The following is a 16,622-nucleotide window of genomic DNA, read 5'->3' as shown; positions in this document are numbered from 1 at the left end:
ATGAAACGTCTCCGTAAAAAGAAAACTTGATATCTCTAGAGTGACCGTTAGGTAGAGGCCAGCGAGACGGTTAATCCCAACGGTGACGTTCCAGGATTCTCATTGGACCATTCCTTGACTTTCTTAAGGTGCTGCTGGTGCCACTGAATTGATCCCAAATCGCAACGATGGGAGAGGTTTACCGTTGGCTTTCCGAGGAATGGTAACGATAGACGTTTAGGTATCTTACTCGGAAACTTCATGATGCACTCAAATGGCGGGTGGTCTTCTTGGTACAGTACAATGCCAGCACAACCGCAAATGCTTCGGCAATTTGACCGTTTTCATTGAATAGCTTGAACAACTCCCTGGGGGATTCCCATTCTAATCAATTTGAACAACAGTTTCGCCAGTCATTATTCGACAATTGACGGATGTGGAATTGTTCGGAATACCACGGTAATTGGGATTATGAGTGTTTTTGGGGGGATTTGGTGGTGGAGGACCTGGAGAAATTGGTTTTTGGAATGAGGGAACATTCTGTTGGTAATTTTAATCGCGAAAGGATTGGTTTTAGCTCAACTTCAGTAAAAAAAATTACTGTTTCAGGTCAATTATCTAAATATTACGAGAAGGTAATGAAACTGAGAAAATCTAATTAAAATGTTTGATTGATTGTAGTGGATATTTTGAACAATTAAATGTATTTCTAGAAGAGATTGTTAATATTCATTATTAATGATCTGGAAATAATTAAGAAATAATGTTAATCTTTTAGTCCATTTTTTTCGTATTATTTATTGACATTTTGGAGATGTCATCTGCGGGGCTAGTCAGTCCCAAATTGATTGATATTAGTTCATTTTGAAGTCGACTTCAGATGAATTGATTTCGGCCAAAGTTCGTAGCCTCTCGATGTCGTCCGTCTTTATAAATTTCTGACGAATCCAGTTGAACAAAAAAAAAAAACAAATTTGTCGAAATTCTGTGAACATCAACACCGATCTAATCAATCGTTCACTCCCAATATGCTCCATTTTTATGTGTTTTTCGGTGGAAATAATAACTTCAGATATCGCCTCGAGAAATGTAAAGGCATGGAAATAGCGCCGTTAGCGAGCGTTCGTGATCAAAAAAAGGAAAAATGGCGCCTCGAGTATGCGGTACCCATACAGATATATGCCCCAATATTTCGTGGCCATTCGACCGCGGCAACGGGAAATGAGAAACGAGAGCGAATCGGTCAGATAACTGGTGCGCGCTGACGTGTACCACTATAGAGTGAGCCAAGATATGCACCCTTTCCACATTTTTTTTTTACTCGTATAAAAGTGGAATGCCGAAGCTGAGTCGATATGAATCGACTATCAATATATTTTTCAAGCATCAGTCCCGGGGTTGAATTTCAAGGGGAATGGATGTTGCAGTCGGAATGTTTTGAATTTTCTCTGATGCCATCTATCCATTTTTCGGAGGGGGCTGAAGATCCGCCATTTTGGAATTGCTGGAGGTGATGTGTGATGATAGACTCGAGGTGATGAATATTGAATAGATCGTGACGCAGAGATTTTCATATGCGTGAAGATCTTTCAGAGATCTTCAAACAAATCATCGAAAGATCTTCATACTGACTCGTAAAGGTTCTTCTGAATATCTTTGAACGCTGATTGTCGTTTGAGGGTGTATACAGATGAGATCTTCATGAGAAGATTTTTGAAAAAGTCTTCCGAAGAGTATCTTCAAGTTCTCAAGCAAATTCTTCGAAGATCTTGTCATAATTGTCCTGAAAAAATCTGGAAGATCTTTGGTAGACAATACCAACGCACAAAAATTTCCGTATGTGTGAAGATCCTTCGGAGATCTTCAAATGAATCATCGAAAGATCTTCGGAAGATCTCCCTGATGACTCCAAAAAATCCTTTGAAGATCTTTGCACGTCAATTTTTGTTCCCAGATATCATCGGACGAAATCCCTCCAGGAATATTCTCGAAAAGTCTTCCAATGAATCTCTTCATGCCATCACCCAAGATCGTTCCCTGATTCTTCCCAACAATTCTGATAGATCTTCAACAGACACGATGTTTTCACCCCGGAATTTGAAAAATTCACCCCGTTCTCAATCCGTTAATTCGATAAAGAAATGAGACTCCACGATTCTCACTATCCGCAGTCATTTGGGAAAAGCTATACTGCAGTTGAAAATCGAGTTTTCAGAGTGAGGTGAATTGGCTCCTTGGAGAATCGTCGATTGGCGCTGAATCGAGGGTGGATCAACTGAGGAGACTGGAGGTGGAGAAAGTCGACTACGTCAACGTTATTTTTAAACAAGGAGGACGCTGTGACGACTCCACTCCCCTTTTAGGGCACAGAGAAAAAGTAGATGGGGTGAAACTGTGGGGGTGGGTGACTTGTAGGGTGGGGTGGAGGGTGAAGGGAGAGGGAAGTGCAGAAACTAAGGGTGAGAAAAGAGGAGCAAGAAGTAGTAAAAAAGAAAGAGTTGCTCTTGAAAGAGAAATGCGTCTCTGGGGGTGGGTGGAGAGAAGGGGTAGGGGGGGGGTGGAGGAGGTTGAGGGGGTGGAAAAAAGGGAAAAAAAGAGTACTAAGTAGTAAGCACGAGAACCAAATTCACCTCTGCATATTCAAGTACCGTGAGGTACTTGGAGCTTTCACAGGGTAGGGGGTGGTAAGGGGAATAGGGGATTCAGTGGCAAAAAGTGAAGTAAAGGTAGAAACAATGAAGATGGAGGATTTGAAGAGGAGACAAAATGTACACGGAAAGGAAAATTTGAAAATTTTTATAGTGTGATTCCGATAAAAATTCGATTCGGAAAAATTCAGAGTCGGATGCAATATTTTCCGTGATAAAGTCCAACGTCGGCAATGGTCGGCTATCTTCGGCGCTCGTCGGTGACTAGAAGGCCCGATAAAATTAACTGACCCAGAAAGAAATTTTTAAAAATTTCTATTAATTTTTAATTTAATCTCAAATAACAAATGATAGACCTTTAAATTTGAAGTGCTGTTTAGTCAATTTTTGAAGTCATTAATTACAATGTTTACTGTGTTCATAAGAACTTTTATGTGTGAGGAAAACACACTTCAGTATTCGAGCATTTTTCACAGACTTTTCCCTCCGCAAATGACCTCGTGGAAACTCAATATTTTTGATCGATAGTCAGATGACAATTGTTTTTGTAAAAAATCAGCGATATTTAGACGGAAAGCAATGTTCAGATCGAATTTAAAATTGATGAGAAACTTTCCAAACGGTTGCTTTTCAATGGAGATATCAATAAAGCACGATATCCCCGTCGTACATTCTCGGGTAAAACGGAGAGACGATATTATGTTTTTTACGCTCGAGTTGGTTCGATACTGAGGGAGGAAATAGTCTAAATGTTACTCAACGTATTCGGTGAACGCAATTCTCTATAATTTTTCTCTTCAGGAGTTGCATTGTCGAGGGAGATCTATATCACGGGATTTTTCAAATTTCATGTTCGTTCAATGGTGGAAAATTATTTTCTTGGAGATGCTCTGCCCATTTTATAAGGGGGGAGGGGAGGGGGATTGTCGAGGAAGTTGAAAATATTTTGACGAATTTTTCACGTGTGATATTGGGGTGGTTGAGGTGTCATTTGTTACATTGCAAGATTTTTATTTCAAGGATAAAAGAAATATCAGAAATTCATACAATAAACTTTACTAAAATTGAATTAAATTTACTGAATAAATTATAAATTTATTATTTATTGATGAGAGATTTTAACGAAAATTTAGAAAACTGAAAAATATTCTGAAAAACTCTGAAAAATATCCGTAAAATTTCCCTGAAATTGTCCTTAACCCCTTTCCAGTGGATAATTAATTGATAATTAATTATAAATTAGTAATTTAATCCGTGTCAACTAACATTTCAACCAATGAAAAACCCCCTAAGTAACGAGACGTCTTCATTCAATACTTATTCACACAAAAATCACTCCATAAATCGTCTGCGAATGAAGCGACGAGTTATGGACTATCTTCAATTATTAATATAAATTCTCGAGCAATATTTCATCATAAATTTCCGGAAAGTCAATCACCGACAGGCGCCACACGCACAAAGGAACGAAATACTCGAGGCGCGCCAGCGATAACTATTACTCAGTCAATAATAATAAAAAGAAAAAAAAAATAACGTAAACGGTGGAAGGCGAGGCAATTTGTTTATTCCATCTCAATTTTAAAGAGCCATTTACCCAACTTTTACGTATTACCGCACTTCCACAATTTCCCTCTGATTTACGGTAATTTCATACATTCCATTCAACTTTTTCTCGCATATAAAAGTGGCGGAAAACAGGAGTTTTTAAGAGCACTTTCAGCTCACACTCGTATCCACCATCGAATTCAACAATTGGTGATTTTCTAGATTGCACTAGCGATTCATTCGTGCGTGTAAAACAGAAAAGATAGTAATCCTCCGTGAAACGAGGAGAAATTCGTTTTACGGTAGTGGATTGACGTTGAAAATTCAGAATTGTGGGTTGGAAATTGGTGATATCGAGATGGGAAAATCTTCAGGGGGTGGAAGAGCTGGGAAAGGGGGATGAATTAATCTATCCTTTACGCGTTTTGCCATCCACGGTACCATAAACTCCCTTGACGTGTTTGTGATGCACTATTCTACCCATTCATTGCATGTATTTTACGATCAAACTGCCCTCAGACTACTGATTACGTTATCGAGCATGAATACCAGCCATTGGTCAATAGCTAGCACGCAAGAAGATTAACAACTCATTTGGAAGCAATCAAGCGCCGGTGGTACCAAATGGTTCATATATTACTTGAAACACTTCCTACTTGTGATTATATTGTTTCCAATGGGAAGAGTCGGTGAGGGGTTGGACTGGGATGTGGGGAAATAATGATTTTGATAAAGGGATTTTTTTGTAAGAGAAATTAATTTCTTTGATTCAGAAGAAAATTGTTTTTAATGAATATTCAGTGACTTGAGGAAAATATTTATTTTTAAAATATTTTATTTCTGAACTCGACAGGTTTAATTACGTTTTAATTGCGTCAATTATATTGTTGTAAAATATGATCATGTTATTTATGACGTTGAGGGAAGTTCTGTATTGATTATGAGCATTAAATAATTGTTAGTAGTGATTATACGGGAGAAATACAATTTTGAAAAAAATATTTTAATGAAGTCAATGGAAATTCGGTAAAAATAATTTTTATTCTCAAATCCATTCGAATTTCTATGCTCCATTGATTTTTTAAATTGAAGTCCCATCCCATTTCTTTATTAATCAAATATATTAAACAAAATATTTTATGACAATTTTTTCGGAATAAAAATCTCTGGAAAAGTTGAAGACAAACGACTTTAAAATACTTTTTCATTGGGTTTAAAAGTTGATAAATTCGTTTAAAATCAGTAATTGATTTTGTTAACAGACTCCCCCTGTCAATTCGTCCATCACGAATATTTCCTCTCGACATAATAACAAGATTTCCGATAAATAAATTATTTATCCCCTGTGAAATTCAAATTTCAAGAACCATCTTATCCACCAATATCGATCCACCTTCATCTGAACGTTCTCCTTATTTCAAAGTAATCTCCATGATATATTGACAGAAAAATCACTTTTTACATCGCTGGAATTGAAGTAGAAAGACAAGACAATTTTCCTCGTCTGAATCGAAAATACCCAGCGATACAGGAATGAATAATAAATTTCCGAGACGTCGACAACAAATAATTTGCAAGGGGCCGAGAAGTTTTGTGGTAAAACAAGAACGTTTGAGACGAGACTCAAGTGTTCCAATATCCAGGGGCTCGGGGTTGAAGGAGATTCCTTACTGAGGTAAAGCCACTTTCAACCCCTCACTCTCCTACCCCCTGTAAACGCAGAAGATCTCGAAGGCATAGTTTGAATCTGCTTTAATTCCCTCGCCTCTGCTCAACTCATCTCTCAGCATTTCACCTTTGTATCGCTCGTACTGGATTGAGATTACACGGTTTGTTGTGGAGAAAATAAATATCTGTGGGCTCGGTGCACATCAGTTGCGATAGCATTTGACGATAGCAACCCAGAAAGGAATTTTTTATAAATAATTGGTCCTTTAGAGAACGAAACGTGAGACGAAATGACATTGAGCCACTTTTTACGTCAATTTTTGTTGAAGAAATTGAACTCCGGGGACTAGATTTTATGGTTAAACTAACTGATTTTTACTTAAATAACTTTCTATATAATTATTAATTAATCCAGTGTTTTGTGGAAATTAAAATTTCCGTTGTAATTAAATAATTAAATTTGAATTTTTCATCATTAGACGTAAAAAAAATCGCGGAATCCACCGATTGGGAAACAAGTTCTTTATTTACAAGAAGCAAATGTTTAAAAAAATATCAATACTTTCCAAAATTTAATTTACATAATGTAGATTGCGTGTGATTTTTTTTTAATTTTACTGATTAGTTGGAACGTCCAAGTGGACTAGAAATAAAATTGATAATTGAAACCATCGACCAATAGCAAGAAAAATAAAAATATCCCAATCAAAACAATCACTAATTACCGACCAACTTCATGACAAAAGAAAGAAATAAAACTTTCTTTCGATTGATTTTATTCAATCGAATTTCATTTGATTAAAATAAACCATTTTTTTGACTCCACTTCGTGTACCTCCAACAAAATGACACGCAATTACCGACTTTTGAAGTTGCTAATTCAAACATTCGCTTGACAATTATTCCAGCCCCCGTGCGACCCAACTGTCGGTCAATGCCCTTTTTGTGAACTGACCAACTAATATCGCATTACCTTTACAATCAACGGCTTCCGCCCCTCCTCCCCCGGGCCCCTCCGGCCCCACTGTCGCAGGTAAATCCGATTTGAAATCGACCCAGTGTGTCGGACACAAAAAAAAATGTTTCGCAGAGGGGAGGAAAACCTCGCACACAGGGAAAAAGGATTTCGTCGTTGGGTTAACGAGGCGATTTTTTTTTTTCCTGAACTCACGCACATTTCTCGTTACGGTTCCGCATGTCATTCATATCCTTTCGCACCGAAATATTAAATATCATCCCGGTGTGCAGAGTGAATTTAAATTAAGCCGACGTTCACGAGAAATTACACAGTGAAAATTATTTGCTGAATTTTAACTGAACATGAAGAGAAAAATTTGATAATCTTTGGGGTGTGATTCAGATAAAAATTACTGCGGTGCGTTATAATCTGGGGTAAATTGCAGGGCTGAGGACAATTACTGTGGCGACTGGTAAAATTTCTTTATCGGATTAGAAAAATTTGCGATATTAATAGGAACAGTAGTTTTTCACAGACTTTTCTCAATTTCGAAACGTCCAATCTCACCATAAAAATTTAAACAAAAATTGTGGAGTCAATATTTTACATGACAACAACCTCAACGATTCCCCATAATTCGATCACTTTACCCTAGATTATTTACCCCACTTGGAAAATTATTTAAATAATTACCTCCATTCAGATAATGGAGAATCGCAGTTACAAAAATTTATCGAATTCCGTTATAACGAATGAGTTTTATTGAAGGAAGCGACTCGATATGTCATCGAGATGACGATGAATGCACTACTTTATGAGTCAATCGAATTGCCAATAATCCAATTGACTTTTTTTGAACTATAATTCTACTCTCACACCAATGAAAACGCTGGGGAATATCGAATTCTCGTCTGTGGATGCTTCGATTAATCAAGCAAATTGACGAGAGTGGCTGTCTAGTCTCGAATGAGTTTCACACACGTTCAGAATCCTCCTCATGAGAGGGTGGGAAGGGAGTTGGGGGGAGTGGGAGTATCTCGAAGGGACTCTCGGCCATTTCCGGTCGTGGTCTTTCAGTCTAACAGGAAAAAAAAATTTCTATTGTGAAGCTTTTTTTTTCTTTACCTCGATAAACGAACATCTTAATTGCGCCAGCATTGTTCGAGCTCGTACCTCGTGGGATCAATTTGCGCGGGATTTTTAAATCCCGTAATTGGGGAGTGGGTGAATTATGAGAAGTGAGGGCATGAATACTGTTTGCCTTTAATAGCGTCGTTAAATTTTTTAAACGAAAAATTTCCATTGTCGGAGGTTTTGAATTTTATTTAACAGATTTTTTTTGGGAGAGATTATTGGTCATAAATATTTTAAACTAATGTTTACAGATGTTTTTCAGATACGATGGAAGGCATAAACAAATGTTACAAATGTACAAAGTTCTCGCTATTTATATAAACCAAAGTACATTAATTTTCAAAAATTGTTTAAAAAATTCTCCAAAACTGTGGCCCTTTGTTATCTCTTAAAATATCTAAAAATCAAATACAAGGGCAATGGTGTTTCCTATAAATTGATCATCAATTCATACATTTCTTCCTCCTCAAAAAAAACCTTCAAAAAATTTCAAAAATTTACAAACAAATTTTTCCTTCAATTTCCCTGAAAATGATTTTCCTCTTCAACTTAAATCACAATATTCCACCCCTTCTCCCCCTAATCCACCATTATTGATAAACCAATTCCCGGGAATTTAAAAAGCCAAGATCCGGAATAATAAACTCCAAAAAACAACCCCACCACCCCCATGAATCTCCACCTGGATTATATTAATACCCCCGAGTGAATTTCCGAGGGCGCCGCCAGTCGATTAGCGATATCGAAATTTTTATTTATTTTCGTAATTTCCTGTCTACCGTAGAATCGCGTGGGATTATCCACGAACGTGAGCTGAAGAATGTACGAGAATTATAATCAAAAATATAATCAAAAAATCCGGTAATGAACCTCGTGAAGTTCTAATGAATAGAATTAAAACAAAATTGTCTTACACTGTTCTTTGTAATAAACACTAGTTGAATGGGTGGGTGGTGCCCTGGACGTTAATGGAATTGAATTATAAATTTTGAGGTGAGCGGCCCTGTGGATAAGGCAAATACTGGTGGGGTGGGGTGGGGGTTGTGAAAAGCGAGTGAGGGACGGGGAAAATTCCGGGATCAGGGGTTGCACGCACAATGTTATCCCGTGGGGATATTCACTGCATTTACCTTTCGTATACGTATACATTTCTCATTACAGCTCGCTTTTCTAATTATAAAATGTGGTGTGGTCTAGCCGACCGGTTGGTAGTCAACCCCGAGGGGCAGGGAAAGGGGTGAAAAATGTTAAATAGATAGACTCGCCTTCTTTTCACTCTTATCCAATCGCTTCTGTGCACGATTCAACGTTTTTATGGGACGATCACATGGGGAATATTTCCATCTACGACTCCCTCGGGCAATTTTCTAATGCTTCCTGGCGAAATGGACTTCTTGCGGAGTAGTTGAAAGGGAAAATGTCGAGTTTAGGATATTTTGAAATAATATCGTTGATTGAAGTATGAAATATTGATGGGATTTTCAAAAAGAAAATCGAAATTCGATGTCCGAATGAAGGGGGTGGCCCTCGTCATCGCTTTTTCATTTCCATTTTAATAATTTTTAAATGATCTTCATCGATAATTAATATTAACGAATGAGATCTATATGCATTTGGCATTAGAATAACATTTTTTCCGAACGCAAATAATTATTCACTGGGTACGCTACCCTCAGCCTGACAATCAGATAAAAGACAATTTACCTCCCCCTCAAAACCCACAATACTCACCCCCTAAAAATTATTCCCTCACTCTCCCACATCCCGCCCCCGTCCCCCAAAAATCTTTTCATCTCCCCCCGCCTAAAAACCCCCGTGAAAACGTAATTCTTCCCACCCCCCGCTGCCCCTCACCCAAACCCTGTATCTCTGTCTCACCAACAAAGAGACTAATAAAAACAATGGCAACCTTTTCCATCTCTCCCGAATACCTGAACCAACCAAAGCACTTCTCGTCTCCTAAAAAAAAATCCCATCACTCGCTGCTCTCCAACCCCCCGAAAACCGGACACATAAAGTTCTTCCCGACCGAGCGAAAGCCTCTTTCGCCATTTCCAGTACCAAAGCCGACGCTCAGAGCTACCCAAAAGGCCTGACCTCTCTTTTAAAAAAAAATCCACCGGAAGACCCGCCATTTTGTAACGCCATCCAACCCCCAGAAACTCCAGTTCTGGCCGAAGTCACGTCGCTCCATTGTAATTAGGGAGTCATCCCCTGGACTCACTCCCTCCCTCCCCTCCACCCCTCGGCTCGTTGAATTTATACCAACGCGCCCTATTGCCGTCTTTGGATTTACCATTAGCCAACTTTACCCCATTCCAAATATACCTATACATGTTTGAATGTAGATGGGTTATATATAAGGTAACTTTGGAGTGGCGTGTGCAAGTGTTGCTGCTGGGATACTAGACCGTGCATTCAACTTTACTGCACTGTCTCTCCCTTCCCCATCCCCTTTGCCTCCCACCCCTATGTCTCCATCCCTTCCAAAAGCCCTTCTCATCCCCTCGGAGTTCCGGTTACCAGCCACCGTAGAAAGGGCGGACGTTTATCCGGAAGCCACGCGCGAGAGTCTCCATCTTCGTTCACAACTCCACAGTTGTATCTCTCCCTCCCCCATACATTCTCACCCCCTCACCCCCTATCGCTCTGGCTCTCTGTTCATATAGCGAGATCGTTTGTTCATCGGGAACAAATAAACTCCCAGACTCCTTGGAAACTCTCCTGGCCGATTTCGAAAGCTCTACCATTCCCCCCCCGATATATTCCCATCTTACAGTTTTCGTATAGATATGTTGAAGCATCCCCCTACCATTTGCCAGTTGTAGTCCCCATTGGAGTTCTTACTCCGTGGGTTGGAGGGGGTGCAAAACGAAAATTTAGGACGAGTGTGAATCACCGGTTGGAGATGTCTTATCGGGGATTAATTCGATGGTGGGACAAAGGGTCGATGGGATAATGCATCGGCGGAAGCCATTCGGAAATGTCAGTTGGATGGGGGAAGTTTTGGGTGGGAAGGGGGTGGGAGGGGATTGGAGTGATGGGGGAGGTATTGGGGAGAGGGTGGGTTGAATCCTGGTGGTTATGGAGGTCGAGGAATTTTTGAGGTTAGAAGAGAGGGCGCGCGAGTGGTGGGCGGGGGTGGGGGTGATACAATGATTGCGGTGGTCGTTGATTGTTGGGAAATAAATATTTGGGGGAAAAATGGGTCGTGGGGTAAAACTAAATTTAGTTGAGGAGAATCGAACTTTTTTGGAATTTTACGGATATTTTTGTGGCGTTAATGAGCGATTCATTTGGGTAGTCGATTAGTTGGGTCGAAATATATCGAACTGACACGATTTATTGTGTAGAATATATAATATATGGGTTATATGGTATATAGTGTCCTATTGTGATTAATTTCGAATAAAGAAAATAGGTTTCAACCCGTTCATTATCAAAATAAAAATAAAATATTGGAATCTAAGAAAAAATGGAGGTGAAATAAAATTCTTTTGGATCCTCTCACCCTGTGGGATTGAGGAAAATGGGGTTGACAGGGGAACGGCGAACCCAGTAGACGATTTATCAGACACTTTAAATAATTTTTTTGAAAACAGCAAAAGTTAAACTTTTAATCAAAATTAAATGAATCGAAAATGTACCGGAAAATTCAGCGAAGTTTCGTCAGTCAGAATGACTTTTCATCCCTCCTCCCCCTCTCAGCAATTAATTCTGATACAAAACAATTAATCATCCCATAAATTGATGCAGTTAAGGGCGGAAGGGATCGTTGGAGACCGGTAAATGTGTTATTCGTCTCTGCAACACGTACGAGTAAACGATTTCACGTGCAATATGTAAGACTCCACTAGCGAGAGGGCTTTCAACTCGGTGCTACACCCGTCGGGATAACAAGTCGGAGGTGTAGGTCAGGTCCGAAAGGGTTTCAACGCCACCCGGGCACCTTAGTGAAGGTGGAATCAGACTTGGCGTACGTCCAACTCTAACCTCCCCCAGTTCAGCGCCGAGATTGCACTTGTTTTCTCTGTTGGACCCTCCGGGGGTGAAGGGAGAGGGAGAGTCTTCTGGCCCTTTGGCTTGACTTTGCACACTCTTACTCGTCTATGCTCTCAGAGGATGACTGAGGCGCTAACTGGAATAGCAAAATTTGCATAGGAAATCTGGAGCACCTTAAAGTGGAAAACTTCGCACTCAATCTAATGCCAATTGTTGCGATTTTTAAGGTCGTTTTTTTCGAAAAGTTCAGTTTGAAGGGACAGAGACAGGGGAGAAAAATTTCCGGGAACCAAGGTCGGGGTAAAATGGGAGAAATGGAGAGGGAAAAATTCCAGTGACGACGCTGGACATTTTAGTGAGTCGTAAACGAATTTTTCTCGTTCCTCGTGGAAATTTTCTACGGAGAAAGAAATTTTGGATTTTCCTTTGGTTTCGAGTAGAATTTTTCTCGCGGTCTTGGAAAAAATTACGGAAATTGTTGGGACATTCGGGTATAATTCTTATCATAATGAGATTTTTATAAATAATATTTGCTTTTTATGGAGAGAAAATTTACCAAAACTCCAGAAATTTAACTGATTTAAATTAACTGAATAGTAAATGTTTCCAACCGGGGGATTGTAATTTTTCCAGTACTAGTGCTGTATTTTTTACGGAAAATTTCTCTTCGTGTGTTTGAAAATTCTAGCAGAAGTCACGTGACTTCAACGCGGTGGGAAAAGTTGGATAAAAATTACCTAGACAGCCACGGAAAATTTAACTGCTTGAAGGGTAATCGTGTACTGAAACGAACTTTACGATTCATTCGGTGAAATAACGCATCACTTGTGCAGTAAAATATCCCATACTGGCCTACGGAGGGAACGTAAAACGAAAGTATTCTATGAGCGTAGAAAATCGTTCCCGGAAAGAGAAATTTAGAAAAAATTACCGAACTCATCCGGAGAATAATTTTTATGAGAAAATTCTCTTCGTATTTAGTTGCAAATAAATTCAATTCCACCCCTCCTCCCTCCCGTTTTTTTCCGAACGAATACGTGTGGAGTAAAATGACTGATAAAGATTTGGAGAGATGATTAACAAGATCAAACACATTTTCGCACTTTAGTTATTAAAAAAAAATCCCTCTTCGTCCTCTCCCTCGAATTTTTCGCGAATATTCATTTTGAAAATTGGTGGGACAATTTTCGCAAGTAAAAATTCATGTTTATACTCATGACAAAATTTAGGGGCTTAAATGGGTTTTTTTTTGACATAAATGGAGTAGAAACTCGTGTCAATGGGAGATGTAGCTTTTATGTAGCTCTATTTTCAAGATAATCAACGGTAATCGGAAGCGAAGTGCTAAACCGGTTGAAATCGGTTTAACTTATTGATCAATGTTAGTCGATGTCTCGAGGTCTGGGAGAGGTAGTAAATATTTTATTAGAACTTTTTATGGAACGAACCGAGAGCTGAATAACTGAGGAAACTATTCAGTAAAAATTATTAGCGTAATCTGCAATAAGAAATGATTTTCCGCTGATTTCTATTGGAACCGAAGAGAATAAATCCGAAGAGTTGAGTGAATTTTCCCCGAACAAATCGAATTTCGCAGAAAATTCCCGATTTATGGTCTTCAGTGCGAAAATTCCTGAATGTTCCACAATTTTTATTATTATTTCTCAATCGTTGGAGAAAAATTACGGTACGACTTGTTGCCCTCACAGCGGCGAGTTATCGGATCAGGAACAATTTTATAATTTCCGGTTCGATTCATATTTTTTAGTGAATTTCCCGTCGCCCGCGAACGACGTTTCGCGAAATCCGATGAAAATTTCCCAGTAATAATCCGAGTAATGAAAAAATGGTGGAAAAAATTCCAAATATTTGTCTCTCATCTGAAAATAAGTCATGACTGATCCCTCCAGGACCTCTTGAACATCCAGATAGAATTTTCAGATAAAAATTAGTCCTCCAGAGAGCGAAATGGGGGAGAAAATGTCATTCAACCCCTTCTAGGTCAACTTCTATCGCAAAAACTCGACGTCGGAGTCCAATTTTTCCGATAAAACTACCGCTCACCCCACCTTCACCCTCCAAAGATCTAATTTAAATTCAAAATATTTTTTCTAACCAACAAAGTCCCAAAATTCGCATAAAAAAATTCGCTGTAAATTCTTATCAAAAGACTATTTAATAAACAAAATTAAATTTGTCACTCAACACCATCTCCCCAACTGCTGAAGATTTTTCTCACGCATTAACCAACGTCAATTTCCTCAAAACTTCCTCCAAAATAAACCCCCCTCCCCTCATGCCCCCCAGTTTCATCGATAAAACGTCAACGTCACCTCTCACCTATCTATTTCCCCTGACTCATCCGCCATTCTCCATCCATCCAATCCCACCCCAATTCGTCATCCACCCGATGTAGCTATTAATTCCCTGAGTGCAATGATGATAGAATAAAAGACTAGTGGATAATCCACCCCCTATTTTTTTTTTTCAAATTTGAATTTATAGTCTCCGGTAATTTTCCGTCGTTCGTGATAATTTGCTGCGATGGCATGCCTCGTAAACACGCTCACCCCCCCCCTCCTCCCCCAACAACATGGGGGTTTGATCGAGGGCAGGAGAGTCAACACCAATGTACACATTCACAGCCCCTCACACGCCTCGGGCCGCCCCCTTAAACCCCCGACGCATTACGTCACGAGTGAGCCATGTGCGTGTGGCCTATATTTTGAGGGTGAATAATCCGGTGAATAACACCCTTTAATTACTATTGCCATGGGGTGGGTGGAAAAGGGGTTGCACAGGGCTGATAAGAATCGGAGTATCCGGGTGGTCACATAACGCATTGCCACGACGATTCGCGAATGCTCAGAGACGTCGAGATAAGAGAGTGAGGATCAAAGTTGGATTTACGCGGTCTTATCCTCCGGGGATGAAAAAAATAAAAGTCAAGGGGTTGAATAAAGTATGGGATGATTTTGAGTTTATCCTTGGGGGGAAGGAGGCGGGGGGGATAGTGCTTTCTGTGACAATTGACTGCAGTGTTGGGAGAAGTTGGTGGAATTTTCTGGAGAAAGAGGAATTCGGACTGGGGGTTGAAGTTTTTATAGAATTAAAAGTTTATAGGGGGGTTTAGAGGGAGGCTACAGGTTTTTGAGGGGAGGGAGACGGGATTTCATAATTAATGGGAAATCTTGAGAAATTTCATGGAGTTATAATCCTGACAGGTTCTCTGGAATTTTGAGGGGAGTTGGTGAATTTGGTGGAAAATTCAGGGGATCTGAGGGTGAAAGAGAGATTTCTGGGATTTTTTGACATTTTTGCTGCGATAATTTTTGGGTTTCTCTGGTGAAATTCCAGCATTTTTAGGAAATAATTATCTCACGATTTGAAATTAATTTAAATCCAATTTTTCGATGGGTAAAATTATTATTCGTTAATTTCCAGGTGAAAAATCAGGAAATTTTCTAATACTTCAACTCCATAAAATTCTCAACTACATTGTTATTGACCAATAAATTATTGAAATTGCAATGTTCATGTTGTTAACTCTTCAGATGAGAACAACAACGGAAAATCGTTGAAAATTCTAAGACTCATTACGTTGAATTCTGCCTCTAATAAAAAATAAAAACATAAAAATTGAAATGAAAAAAATATCAATCAAAATCATCAACTCAAATTGACAGTAATTCCCAAAAAAATAAAATCTAACCGGCGCATTTAGACCCCCTCAACTCGACAAAGACGACTCAATTGAACTCACGCCACATTCCGACATGTAAATTTCCCATGCAAATTTTGTAATTGAAAAAGTTGAAGGCATTTACTCAGTCCGCCATAACACTTGCCTTCATTTACACTACACCGAGGGCTCTAAAACCTCGCTAAAATTTTTTTTTTCCCTCCACTCAACTCGTACTTGCGTGCCTCAGTGGCCCCGTTGACGACGACCAACGCAATTCCACCCCCTCCCACCCCCACCGGCCCCCAACGCCCATTCAACCTGGTCAAGGGTTTCTCGATCGATACAACAGTGAATCTACGAGGACCGTATACACAATTCAGTACCGTATTTCTTCTCTATCTTTATAGATCCATCCGCGAGGAGAAATGTGAGACTCTTTAAAGGAAAAATCGTTACGATTGTTCTCAGGGATTCCAGAAATAATTCAGGTCGGTAGAAGATACGATGTTATCACATATTTATACGATTTTCATTCAAAAATATGGTTAGAATGGCGAAACAAAAGTAGCGGGAAAGTTAATAGATGGGAGTACGTATGGAACTGTACAGATAAAACTGAATCAGGAGCTGGAAAAATTGAGGAAAATGCACAATATATAATGGATGTGTATGTAATATATATATGAATATGGGGCCAATGGGGAGACGAATATAAAGGTAACAATCAAAATAATTATTGGATGTCGACTAATTTTATGATAAAGGGATCAATAATCATTGGATCATCAATAGAAATTAATTATGTTCATGTCGGTGGAGCCATGGAAATGATATTTAAAATCATTAACTAATAAGAAGGCGAATAAAAAATTGCAAATCATTAATGATCGACCAACATTATGATACAGGTACAAATAATCATCAAATGACCTCCCAAATCTTGTCCACTAATGGAAAACCATTGATATCAGTGTACCGTTAATTCTGGAGGGAATCGATA

General features: G+C 39.1%; 2 protein-coding genes across 6 annotated transcripts in view; one reads left to right on the top strand and one right to left on the bottom strand.

Annotated features, from left to right (window-relative positions):
• The window catches only part of LOC135168076 (uncharacterized), a 137,319-nt gene extending 120,886 nt beyond the window's left edge, over positions 1 to 16,433 (top strand). Inside the window, exons 5-6 of one of the 2 annotated variants that reach the window (XR_010299980.1) lie at positions 16,030 to 16,110; positions 16,172 to 16,433. Coding sequence is in view for 1 of the 2 variants with exons in the window: in XM_064131945.1 (XP_063988015.1) it covers positions 16,030 to 16,053 (24 nt within the window). In the remaining variant the exon portion in view is untranslated. Of the gene's footprint in view, positions 1 to 16,029 lie in introns of both variants that reach the window. The other variant, XM_064131945.1, reaches the window with a different exon arrangement.
• LOC135168071 (fasciclin-3) overlaps positions 1 to 16,622 on the bottom strand; it is a 216,957-nt gene that overhangs the window by 107,674 nt on the left and 92,661 nt on the right. The gene's annotated exons all lie outside the window — the stretch shown is intronic.

The sequence above is a fragment of the Diachasmimorpha longicaudata genome, chromosome 12 (assembly GCF_034640455.1).
Source record: "Diachasmimorpha longicaudata isolate KC_UGA_2023 chromosome 12, iyDiaLong2, whole genome shotgun sequence".
In the NCBI taxonomy this organism is placed as follows: domain Eukaryota; kingdom Metazoa; phylum Arthropoda; class Insecta; order Hymenoptera; family Braconidae; genus Diachasmimorpha; species Diachasmimorpha longicaudata.
The sequence above is the reverse complement of the archived record's forward strand: the minus strand, read 5'-3'. Positions and strand labels throughout refer to the sequence as shown.